Raw genomic sequence first — 13,001 nt, forward strand, 5'->3', positions numbered from 1 at the left:
AAGAGCAACTCCACCACCTCTCCTTAGTGGCCTGTCTTTCCTGAACAGGACATAGCCATCCATGACCACATTCCAGTCATGCGAGGTGTCCCACCAAGTCTCTGTAATTGCCACTAGATCATAACCCCCCGACCGAACACGGATTTCCAACTCCTCCTGTTTATTCCCCATGCTGCGTGCATTGGTGTACAGGCATTTCAGGGAGCGAGCTGGGCACACCGATTTCACCCCAGGGGGATGGGAGGCCTCCTGGTCTACCTCAACACTAGAGCGTTGCCCCAGTGGTGCAAGCCCAGCTACTACCCCATCCCCCTTCGAATCTAGTTTAAAGCTCTCCGAATGAGCCCTGCTAATTCCTGTCCCAGAACCCTTTTGCCCTTACGACATAAACCTTTCCCATGTATTACCGTCACGCCTGGTGTCTTATAAAACCAGCCATTATCAAAGCCAGCCATTACATATTTTATGTCTTCAAAGTGCTGGAATTTTTTAATGAATTATGAAATCCCCAGAAGAATTACTTAAAGTTGCATACCCTTGTGCTGAAGAGGAAGGAACCAAAGAAAGGAAAACGGTTAAGTGAGTATCTGAGGCCAAAAAATAGGCAGTAGGAGGGAGGATTGGGATTAGGCTTCAAACACTCGTAATTTTCAGCTCCCAAAACATATGCCCTCAAAAAGAAGGAAAAGAATTCCACCTGTGCATGCACTTCCACCATAATAAACACAAATACACTTGGGCACTTAATACCACTGACACAGAGGTTCTGTGAAAAAGGGAGTTTAACAAAGAACTTTTTCCTAATATCGTAAAGAAGAGCAAAGAAATAGCATCAGCTATTGCCTGATTAATATCAAACATGCACTTATCTTATTCTTCCCAAAAGATAAATGCGTATCAGTAACATTGCAACAAGAATCTGCTATCATGATACCACATTTTTGTGATAGCTATAGATGTCCCATGCATAAAAGATTTCCCTGTCTAGTCACTGTGAGACACAACTCTGATGGGCAGGAGGGGCAAAGGAAGGGGGAAAGTGAATGGCCTGCACAGCTCCTGCCATCTGCTACCAATGATACAGGTGGCTGCTTAATGGTGTGAGAGAGAGGGAGGGAGGTGAGGCTCCATGTTACCTGCTCTCCACTCATTCATCTCCCTTCCCAGCAACTGCAGTTCTGACATCGTCTCCTAATCACTTTATGACTACCTTTTAAAAGAATTAAGGACACTTTCACTTCTCCTATTTATTTAACTTAACCTGCTCAATTTCAAGAAAACACATTCACATTATTCACATAAGAAATAATATTTCTTATTCTTCTTGCTAACTTCCTCTGTGACAGAAGACAATAGGGCATAATCACTTCAGACACCTGTTGTAAAGTCAGCAGCCAATCATGTTACAGAGTGTTTGCACATTTCCATCTGCTTCAAGTCTTTCTAATTACTGATATATTGCTGGAAAAGATGTAGGACAGTACATATACAGGTCTTCAAGGTCGTGGGCTGTGTTGGAGACAACTTAGTGTATCATAAGGTGAACAAAATTATCTAAGGAGAACTTACTTCAGGCTTCATCCCTACAGACAGTGAAGACTTGATTGATAATCTGAAGATAGAAAGTAACTGTACTGAAAGTGATCACAAACCAGTAAGACTGATCATGGAAATTATATACTTTCTAAGGAGAAGAAAGGAGGAAAGCAACAGAAAAGGATATCTGGACAGCATATGCAGAAGGAACAGGAGCTGGGTGGAAGGCAGTCCTGATGTATTCAGCACAGCTCAATGAACTTCACTAGATGGCACTTAGGAGATGTCAAAGATTTACCTAAACTAGGAGCAGTTATCCTCAGAAAGTCGTAGAAGATACTGAAAGGACCAAAGAAGGGCTAAAAGAATATTTAAGATGGGAGAAAAGGAAGATTCAGAAAGTTATAGCCAGCCTAACTCCACGGACCAGCAAGTTACTAGAAATGTTTAAAAATTCAGTCACCATCCCCTGGTCTTTGTGGCCTATGAGACCTTGGTCCTGGCCACTTGAAATAAACACTTAGAAATACATGCACATGTTTGTGTATCTATATCTGTGTATAAATTATTGAGGATAACAAAGAAAAAGCATAATATTGCCTGCCATGTGTTACCCGAGACAGCTTCTATGGGCCAAGAAAAATTCAAGTTGTTTATAATGAAGTTGTTTAGTATGAATCATCTCAGATTAAATTTCCTTCCTTTGTTGGAAAACTGGCCGACTAAATCAGCAGCAGCAAGGAGAAGCACAGCAGGACTTGGACACTGATTGTGCGACTCCTGATGTGGTGACACATGACATGCCCCCCACACAAACAAGCCTGAATCAAAATGCAGTGGTTGCACAAGAAATTGAAATGCACATTTAGAGAATAATTATCGGTATTTAAGCAAAACTGGACTGGAACATGCTCAGGCAATCTGCAATGACCTGCTCCATCTGTTGGCTTGGAGGAGTGCTCAGGGTCTTAAGGAAACATTCAGAAGTGAAGGACTTTCCAGAATGGGTTAAGAACTGAAAATGGATTTGATGGACTATGGAAATCAGTCAGATGAAATTCAGTAAGACAAAAGTATTCCTTGTGAATCTAAGATTAAATACCCAAATAAAATAGTAAATAAATTAGCTAAGTGATTTAACAGGGAGGTGGGAAGACGACACTAAAAGATCTATAAGCTTTAGCATACTTCAAATTAAATACAGCAGTCTTGCAAAAGAATAAGCAAATAAATCACAGGATAATTCAGGTTGGAAGAGAGCTCAGGAAGTTTCCATTCCAACCCCAGCTCCAAGCAGGAGCAGCTGTGAGATGAGACCAGGTTGCTTAGGGTTTCATCCAGTCAAGTCTTGAAAACATCCAAAGACAGAGACTGCACAGCTTCCCTGAGCAACCTGTCCCCCTACTTGCCTGTCCTCATGGGGAGGAAGTTTCTCTTGCCGTCCAGGCAGCACCTTTTCTTTTTCAGTTTTTATACCTAAAGTCACCTTTTCTCCAGCCAGCCCTGGTCCCCCAGCCTCTCCTCAGAGGGCAAGTGCTCCAGTCCCCAGCCATCTTGGTGGCCCTTCACTGAACTCCTCTCTCCTAAATAAAAAAGGAGGTATTTAATAAAAGTAGCATATTGTAACACATGGGAAGGAACTTTTGTGCCATACACAGCCACCATATATGTCTCATATGGGGCATTGTCCAGTTTTAGCCACTGCACTTCAAGGAGAATGGAGGCACCCTGAGGGAAGAGAGAGAGACAGGAGAGAGTAACAAACAGAAGTCTAGAAAAAAACAGGGCACGGTCCTGGTTAGGTAAATGTGGGTCTCCAATGGTCTGTTCATTCCTAAGCTGGTCTGAGAAGTTTGTTGGTGACTCCTGATCTGCTGCCTTCTCCACCTCTCCCCAGCAAGGCTCACCCTCTTTCGCGCTTCCACATCGCAGAGCTGGTGCAAGGGGAGAAGAGGATCTAGAGAGAGTCCAGCGCAGAACCACGAAGATGATTAAGGGAGTGGAACATCTCCCTTATGAGGAGAGGCTGAGGGAGCTGGGTCTCTTTTAGCTTGGAGAATAGGAGACTGAGGGGTGACCTCATTAATGTTTATAAATATGTAAAGGGCGAGTGTCAAGAGAATGGAGCCAGGCTCTTCTCAGTGACATCCCTTGACAGGACAAGGGGCAATGGGTGCAAGCTGGAACACAGGAGGTTCCACTTAAATTTGAGGAAAAACTTCTTTACGGTGAGGGTGACCGAACACTGGAACAGGCTGCCCAGAGAGGTTGTGGAGTCTCCTTCTCTGGAGACATTCAAAACCCGCCTGGACGCGTTCCTGTGTGATATGGTCTAGGTAATCCTGCTCCGGCAGGGGGATTGGACTAGATGATCTTTCGAGGTCCCTTCCAATCCCTAACATTCTGTGATTCTGTGATCTACTGAACGTAACCTCTGGGCTTATTCCCCTGCCGCCTCTTCCGCTGTGTCTCACTGCAGAGCTGAGCCTTGGGAAATCCCATCCCCTGGCACTGCAGCCCCAGCGAGGCGCAGAGGGAAGAAGCAGAACAGCAGCAAACTCTGCTCCCCCTGATGCACATTATCTAACTCGCTAACTATAATTCAGCCTAGCTCTAGAAATGAGGAGAATTTTGGATCAAATCCCAGAAAAATCACTCTTGGCATGGCAAACGATCTTTAAAGGTGCCACAGCTGAAGGAAACAAATGAAAATCAGATGAATGGGCCTGTCTGGCCCCTTTTGTAATCGTCACTCCAAATGTTTTAGGACCGTGGGAGAGCAGTTGTGCTGTCTCAATAGATGTTGCTTCCCTGAATGTTCCCAGAGCTCTGGCGGACAGCTTGTCTTTCCAGCAGGAATAATCATAGATCCTCCTTTGAAAACAAGATCTTTAGAGACGGAGAGTGAAACTTGAAATTAGTATTTCTTTTAGAGAACCAGAAATTAAAAATAACACTTCTTATTAGAACAAGTATATACGTTTTGCATGGGTATATTTCCTTTGTTTCTTCTGAAAATACTTTACATGAGGATTTCCAGAAAATCACTGGCTATCTTGGAATGGCTTTCTTGCAGGAAGGCAGCAGGTGACAGATGTGAGCAGTGACACCACACTCCAGGTCAGTGCACCCTGTCAGCAGCTCCCAGCGAGATTTCTTTCACAAGAAGGTGCATGCCACAGCCAGCACGCTCCTGGGAAGGAGATGGCTGGCCCAGGACCACAGCGTGCCTGCAAAGACTGTCCCCTCCAGCCAGTGATACTCTAGGTCCTGCACGCAGAGACACACTTTGCACATTTTCCTCTGACGAGAAAAGACTTATAACACAGCTGTGTTTGTCTCTCACCAGCTGACACCCTCCTCCAATGCGATGGCGATCTTCTCTGATAGGCAGTCAGTTTTCATTTGATTTCGATCCAGTAACCCAGGAGCTGGGTTCCTGCTGGGGAGGACTGACTGAGGGTCTTCCCAGCGGTTTGCTAAGGCTATGCTGCCCTGCCCGGTTCCTGGAGGTGCAGCTTTACAGCCGCAGCTCTGGCCCCGTGAGCTGGGGTGAGCAGCCAAGTCTCCCCTTCTGCTGGCACTGCCGGCTACAAGTGCTCCCCAGCCTTTTAGCCTTGTATAGTGGATACAAACTTCTGGACAAATACCACCAATAAAGATTATGAGACTTTGGTCCCTGAACATTAGGTACAGGATCTACATTTTTGTCAAAAAAAAAAAAAAAAAGAGAGAAAAAAAAAAATAAGCAGGCTCTTTCAGAAGAGCATCCCAAACTCTCACTACAAGTTTTTTTCCAGCAGCTCCAAAAAGTAGATGCTAGATATTAAAATTCAGCTTTGACTCCGAAATATTCAGATTTTCAATAAGAATAGTTTATTTGACAGTAGAAACTACCTCGTCTTCTCCATTTTTCATACAATCCTCCTCCATTTTTCATACAATCTTTCCAATGGAGAGCTTCTAGCTCAGAAGGCCGAGTATGGAAAACAGTAGCTTAATAAAGAACATCTGTCCCCATCTTGAAAGAACATCTGTCCCATTCTTGGTGTAGTATTTATGGCTTTAGTTTGGATCATTATCACCAAATATAGAAGCAGCTTCCTCAATTCCATATGCTGAAGCAGCGTGTAGGTATGATCCACATCCCACGACTTTATTTCTGAAATGCAAGCTTCTGTAACATTCTTGAAAAAATTGGATCTTTTTATTCAGACAGAAATTTTTTACTTGTCCATTATATATACAACACTTGAGGGGTTTACAGATGAAAGTTTGTTGAAATTTACAGTTCAAGATACAGCCCTCCTTGGCATTAATATCTATCTGAATTAAAAAGACAACTGTCGGCAACGTTTATACCATGCAACAAAAATAGATTCAGTTAAGCATTTTTCTTTTGATGTTAAATTGAAGGTCTTCATAGTTCAGTCACCTTTCCCTATTAAAAATAAAATGCACTTGAAAATACGAACCTTAGAGCATTCTGTTTGGATTTTACATACTTGTCTTTAAAATGGCTGTCCTTTCATCCTCACAACGTACCCTATGCTTATAAAAAATGGAAGTAAGAAACATTAGAAATAACGGAGTGAAATAATCTAGACAACCACATTTTTGTATTTATTGCTTCTTAAATCTACTAGTAAAGAATTCTCTTATTTCACCAGTAATTTCAACCATTCATAAAACCCATTCTTCATTGCTTCTTAGACAATCTCATCTTACATACTGTTATTCTCCTGGGCATATTTTCCTTCATTCACCGTAATCTTTAAATCCTTCCAAAGCAGAGAAGGAGACACGAAAACAAACAGGAAACAAGCAAGTGAAAAAATGTCATACTGTGGTTAAAAGTTAAAAAACTAAAGGTGGGTCTTATGAGATGACAGTTTTATTTTTGGCTCCTTTAAACTTTGTGTCATCTTAGCCAACCTGCAACATCCCTGCACCTCAATTTTCTTAGCTGTAAAACGGAAAACATGATTTTAAACCGCATAGCCTCACAGTGCACTGGAAATATGAATGCATTAGTATCTGTGAAGTATTTGGAAGATATTATTGAGTTGAAGGTATTATTTCAGAAAGCAAAAAAATTTCACAATTTTCCTGCAAACCTGCCTTCGCTTATTCTGTATTTTGTTTTTATTATACTTTATCTCTATTGTAAAGGATCTCAGATGCTAACTCCATTTAAATAACTACCTCCTGTATATCAATCCTAATCCTTCAATGAATTTATTATATTTCACAACATAATGTTACAGAGTAGAATCCCAATAATCAGGGCAGCTTTACTTCAAACTTACTACCCAGTCATTATAAGGACCTTACATTTAAGTTATCCCGTGTTTTAGAAAAAAAAGTAAAAATAAAAACAGTAAGAGCCCTCGGACCATGAGACCAAAGAACCCAGAAAGGCTTTCAAAATTAAGTCTGGGTTCAGCATCTCTGGGAAAGAACTCCTGCTAGCCTGATATCTCTCCTTTAAGATATCCTCCCATCACAGCCCTCTGGGGTGACCCCCCATTTGGGCCATGAACTAGGTTTATCCTACCGGAAAGCTTAATCTGACTCATTACCCGTTTTTTCGCCCAGAGGCAGACACAGCCCAGAGCTTTCCCCAGAGCCCTAAAGAGGCGCCCGCCCACCGCCTCCTGAAATGACAGATCTATCTCAGGGTGCACCGCAGGTTCAGCCCATGGGGAGAGTGTGTGTCAGCATCGGGGTGATGCCTGCCCCTCCTGTACCACCCAGCTCTGCTTCTGCAAGGAGTGGCGTGGGCAGAGGCGCTCTCGGCACCTCCCTGCCCACAGGCCGCAGGGAAGATGCTGTTGGCTCCTGGTCCCAGCTCAGGGCAGGGTGCGGTGCTCTGAACACCACTGCGAGAGGCTTTACTCACAGGCTGGAGCAATAAATAGCAACAGCCTCAGGGCTGGCAGTCTGGGATATGCTTGCATCTAGTACCTACAGCTTCTGTGCTGCCTGGAGAATTATGAATCCTAAAGATCTGACATTTTAATGAACTTAGCTATGCTCCCTTTTAACCTCCAAAGCTCTTGCCCACAAATATTTTCTTTTTTTTCCTCCCCACTATTTCAGGGGTGAATGAAGAGCCTGAAGCCTTCAACAGAACTCCTCCTATTAATTTTGGTTCCAAAGTCCTTAGGCTTTGCCTGTATGATTTCAATTCTATTTTAAAGGTTTAGGCAATCTTAAGAGCAACCTCAGCTATTTTAAACTACATTAATTTGATCATATTCATCTACAGTTTGCAGGCTCAGAATTCAACATCCACAGTCAAAGATGACTCAGACTACTCAATCCTTTCCAGATTTTTTCTTTCCTTTTTTTTTGGGAAAACAAACCATCTCACAACCTTCTGTATTACCTTTTTGGCAGCTGTATTTATGCAATCAGACGTCAAAGACTTTCAAAGTTGGATGACCAACTGGAGAGTTGAATGACCAAACCTATTCCAGTGGGGAACCTAAATTGGTTAGACTCATTGTTTATGTTAGGATTTTCCTCTCTTAGGTCACAAACAGTCTGCTAGGGAACTGTGAATGAAGGTACACGCTGGCCTTGAGACAAAACCACCCACATTAAGCAAATTTAAATCAATGCTTCCTCCAGGAAACAAAGTGTTGTATTACTTACAAGCGGATTTGATTCTGGTTTAGAGAATTTAGCAGATTAAGGGAAAACAGATTTAAACTGATGTGCTCATAGTTTTAACAAACACTGGTTGGTATCTGATGCAAAGATTAACATGCTTGATGATTCCCATGTAAAAGTTTAGTGAAAACACAGGCCACAGTAAAGATGGAAACATCAGATCTCATCATTTTCTCAAAATAGATTCAGATTTTAGATTTTTAACTGAGGCTAAAAGTAGTGTTATCCCAGTATTTCTGAAACAAAATCAAGTTCATGAAAGCAATACCGTGAATAAACTCTCAATACTATGTTGGCCTCTCTCTTCAAGGCCATAAAAATACCCATCAATCTCATCATGAAGAACACACTTAAAACCCTTGCAATAAAAAAAAATCACAGCATCAAAGATGTCTTTACGAACATCTGTCTACTACAGCATCCAGTAAACATGCAGATTCATATAGCAGCATGCAAACAGCCTAGCAAAGAAAGGGTTAAGACAAAGAATATCCTCAAAGCAATGCCAATAATCGCTCTAGATTATTCTGTTTATGAGAAGTATTCTAGCTGGAAAGCAGGACTGGTATCAGCTCAGAAGTTGTTGTTGATCTGACAAGCCAAAGGAACCTGCAAAGTGCAAGGAGGAAGTTGCTGGATAAAACATGGAGCTGAAGGCTCGTGTTAAGAATCAGTTGGATCTCCTTTATTTCCCAGAAACCATTATTTTACCTTTAATTTCAATGGGGCTTTGGGGGAAAAGACTGAAGGAATTATGGTTCATTTTAGCAAAGCACATATTGCAAAAAATAAATTTAAAAATCTATTTTTGGCCCAGAATGGTTGAATAAATCCCTGATTAGCCTCTTAATGGGGTGAGTCCAATTTAGTGAGAATGATCACCAGAGGGAGTCATTGACGTTCCCATTGAAGTCAAAGGGAATTTTACATACATCAGGAGTGCAGAATCTGGAGGCAGAGCTGAAAATGACTCCAAACAGATTGGAGTTCAGGGACTAACACAAAACACTGTTTTATGGGTTTCATCTGAATCCATTTTCCCCTTTGGAGTCCCAAAGGATGACTGCTATGTTCCATGGTGAAAGTTAGAGAGAAGGCACTCAAGTCATTCACTCAGTGGATACACACTCCCCCCCCGCAAAAAAAAAGCCCAGCACTTAATTGGTTTCAAAGTGGTTTGGAGCGGTGTAAGTACTAACTGCTCAGTTCTCTTTTTGGATATGCAACATATCACAGTCCTTCTGGAAAAGCAATTTTTAACAGCCCAAAGAAAATCTCCAGGTGCCATATATGAGAGTGTGTCATACCTCTTGGGAATATCAGGACTTTGAACAGGAAAAGAAAAGAGTCAAAAGGAGACAGGAAGAATTGTTGTATGGATTTCTTTGGTCTTTTTTTTTTTTTATTTTCTTCAGTGTTAGTGACTAAAAGAGGAAGTGAGAATAGGGATTGTGAACCAAGTGATAAAATGAACTAAGTAGATGAACCAGTCTCCTCAGCCATGAGCAAGTGTGTATTTCACGCTCAATCACCGAAATTTCATGACCTTCAAATAAATATTTTCATGTTAAGAACTGGGCTTTTCCTTGCTGGACTTCAGCTCAACCTTGTTCTTGCCACAGAAGCCCAGAAGACTTTGGTTTGAAAACAAGCTCATTCACTAGGCAACTTTCCCCTTAATTCTGTACAATAAGATTATACAGCAGAAAATTAGGAGATTAGAAAAAGGCAAGGAAACAGTCCCACCCAACCAAATGCAATTTCACTTCCCTAGAAATGTCCTCTGAACAAATGGAATTCAATTTGTTTCTGTGTTCCCAGGTAACAGCAGCACCTTGTTTTGCTTGTTTATTTAATTACTACTTCTTGTTCATGCAATTAGCTGAGAGACTGCAGCCTTTTGTTCATTACGTTAACCATAACACAGTTATTTGGATAGCTGTTTCCATTTTGAGGCTAAATTTTGGAAAGAGGCTCTATTTTGGGCTGTGTCAGGCAGAGAACCACTGGGAAGCCTCATGCGGGGCAGCACGCAGCAACCTGCTCCTTCGCGGAGAGAGTCGCTCCAGGAACCGCACTGGCTGCCCATCTGCTTCTGACGGCAAATCAAAGCTCTATTTCCAACGTGCGCTGCAAAGCGCCACATGGCTTAAGACCTGGCTGTTTCTCATCGTATGTACCACCAAAAAACAGCTGAGTTCATCCTAAGGCATTTTCGCCAAGAGGCTGTCCAAGCTTAACTTACTGCCCTTTAGAACGGTACAACGCATCACTCTGCTGACTCAGAGATATGTTTAAATCAAACGTATGGATTTAAAATTATCAGTACTCTTATTGTGGTTGAGTGAAAAAATTTAGAGATGGAGGCTACTTTAGGCTTTCTTTCATGAACAGTTTGATTTAACATCCGGTTAAGTCTAGCGCTGTTGCGATGCTCAAATGAGTTGTTGCACAGTTAAATCTTTTTTTTTAAACACTCAAGATATATCCCCAGATCACAAAGTCTGGCAGAATGCTGACCCTCTCCATTAATAAATGCAGCATATCACCACCCTCCAAGTCCTCTGAGTTTCTGGCAGTGAACTGATGTCAGCTTATTTTTTTCTAGGTTGCTCAGAAATTGAGGAATCTGCACCTTCTTACAGAAATGAGAGGCAGAGTCAGTGCCAGTGGGAGCCTGCAGCCTCTGGTGCGCAGGAGGCACCTTCATCTCAGCCTCCAGGCACCTAAACACCCCCAAAACTCTACCTCTCAGGAGAAACTGCACACCAACTTACACTCTTTGAAATATGAAGAACTGTGACCGACAGCTTGGAAAAATTGTCAGTCTTTGTAGTTTACAGTTCAGCCTTCATATATGACCCACAGCTATGGTTACGGTTAGTTCTGTAACAAATTGCAGCAAAGTGCAGCCTTTTAATGGCATCGTTTTAACCCTACCTGTGCCATCTGCCTCTCCAGCTTTGACCGGGGAATATCATCAAAATAGTTTTCATTTCTTCTTCTCCTTGCATCGCCCTGCATGATAATGTGGGGAACGTCCAGGGAGCCACCAGTAGTGAAAGTGCTTTGGCTAAGTGATGGAGACAACTGAGGAGGAGTGTGGTTACCGCTGGGTTCCTAGACAGAGAAGAGAAAAATGCAGCATAAGAAGAACAGCATATTGCTGACTTCAAATCATATATTTAAAAGTGTATTTTAATTATTCATGGTAAAAAAATTAAGGAACAATTCCTGAAGTAGAGGTTACTGCGGATGAACTTTGAGATTTGCTACCTAAGGTGCAGAGCCCATGTGGAAGGAAAAATAATTCACTATTTACATGAATCAGTGGCAAATTCCCTCTCTAAAACCTCCTTGTGTAATATATACTCCCTTCTAGGAGTGCTAGAGATAAAACAGTGAGTTACTTCTTGCCAAGGCCCAAATAAAGCCATGATTTAGGACTAGCTATTTCTAAGATGAAATACATTCTCACCACTTCCAAGCAGTGAAAGTGATTTGAAAGTGATTTGAACTCTAGCAACATCTCTTGCTGGAAAAAAGAAATGCACAAACATTCATAAAATAGAGACACTTTGTTTGCAATTTTTATAGGTCTTGCAGAACATCTGTTTAACTTGAAGTACTGGATATCAGAAATAAGCTAAATAACAATTCCTAGAATGCATGAAAGCATCAGAGTACAAATATTTTACCAGGCTTTTCTTGTAATCTGTGCTGAAGTGTGACCACGTATCAGTCAAGTGTACAAGTACCACAGCAAATTGATGCATGAACTCTATCTAATAAACAGCTAAACACGTCCTCCTGATCATACATTTAACCAGGATCTGCCACCACACTGCTCACAGACAGCCACCGTACGTGTGTTTGGAAATACCTGTTCTCATGCACATCACATCACTTGTTCAAACACCAGCTCCACCGTTCAACACTGTCTTGGAGATTGCAATCAGCAGGAGCAGAGCTACAGCATACTGGCCAGCCAGTTTGCACACATACCACCCCAGCGCAGACTGTAAAACACTGTCATACCAACTGGATGGGGAAACATGTTCCTCTCTCATGATGTAGGTTACGGGGCTCAATTCATCTGATACCAGAGATTTCTCTGATAGCAAGTTGTTTGGAGGCAGAACGTACCCAGGAGCGTGTTTGCACAGTGCAGACTTTGTCTAAATTCCCTATTGCTGTAATACTATATTTCAATACTGAACAACAAGAAGGGACCTGAAGATTATTAGAGGAAAGACCTGCTCCAGTGTGCATAGAAGGTAAAAAACCCTGCCTTTATATTTAGAGAAAGAATTACAGTGGATATTTCATGCATGATTACATTGAAGCAAACCTCATTTTTGAAAAGCATCAAAGTACTTTACTCCATGCTGTTAAGAAACAAGATCTAGTGTAAGAAATCAGAGTGCTGTAATCTCTTCCAAATGGAAAGTTGCAATTTTCTGTATGCATTCAAGTGACGGTAACATCTGATGTTAATATTTGAAATGTAGGAGTCTATGTGACATTATTCCTTGCAATCACAATAACGGATTAGTATTTTCCATGTTGATTGACTAAAATCAGGGATATACTGTTGTTTAATAAATTTTAATTAACTGGGATTTTTCTTTGTTCTTTAATTCTCTAGCTTTCCTATGATCTGAGACAGGCACTTGACATTTCCCAGGGCAAAGAAAGGAGTGTTTACCTCTTAGGAATAGTCTTTTTCCCTCCTTCACAAAAATCCACCTACATTTGGCCCAGTTAAAAGCTTCTGAAAAGCTGTA

The 13,001-nt window shown here is 41.7% G+C and overlaps 1 protein-coding gene across 17 annotated transcripts in view; it reads right to left on the bottom strand.

The window, feature by feature from the left end:
- The window catches only part of ANKS1B (ankyrin repeat and sterile alpha motif domain containing 1B), a 465,181-nt gene that overhangs the window by 38,900 nt on the left and 413,280 nt on the right, over positions 1–13,001 (bottom strand). For 9 of the 17 annotated variants that reach the window (XM_068400458.1, XM_068400457.1, XM_068400456.1 and 6 more), the window contains one exon: positions 11,155–11,334. The exons of the other annotated variants lie outside the window; for them this stretch is intronic. In XM_068400458.1, coding sequence (XP_068256559.1) covers positions 11,155–11,334 — 180 coding nt within the window. The remainder of the gene's footprint in view (positions 1–11,154; positions 11,335–13,001) is intronic. 17 annotated transcript variants of the gene reach the window in all.

This window comes from Nyctibius grandis, chromosome 5 (genome assembly GCF_013368605.1).
Source record: "Nyctibius grandis isolate bNycGra1 chromosome 5, bNycGra1.pri, whole genome shotgun sequence".
Classification (NCBI taxonomy): Eukaryota; Metazoa; Chordata; class Aves; order Nyctibiiformes; family Nyctibiidae; genus Nyctibius; species Nyctibius grandis.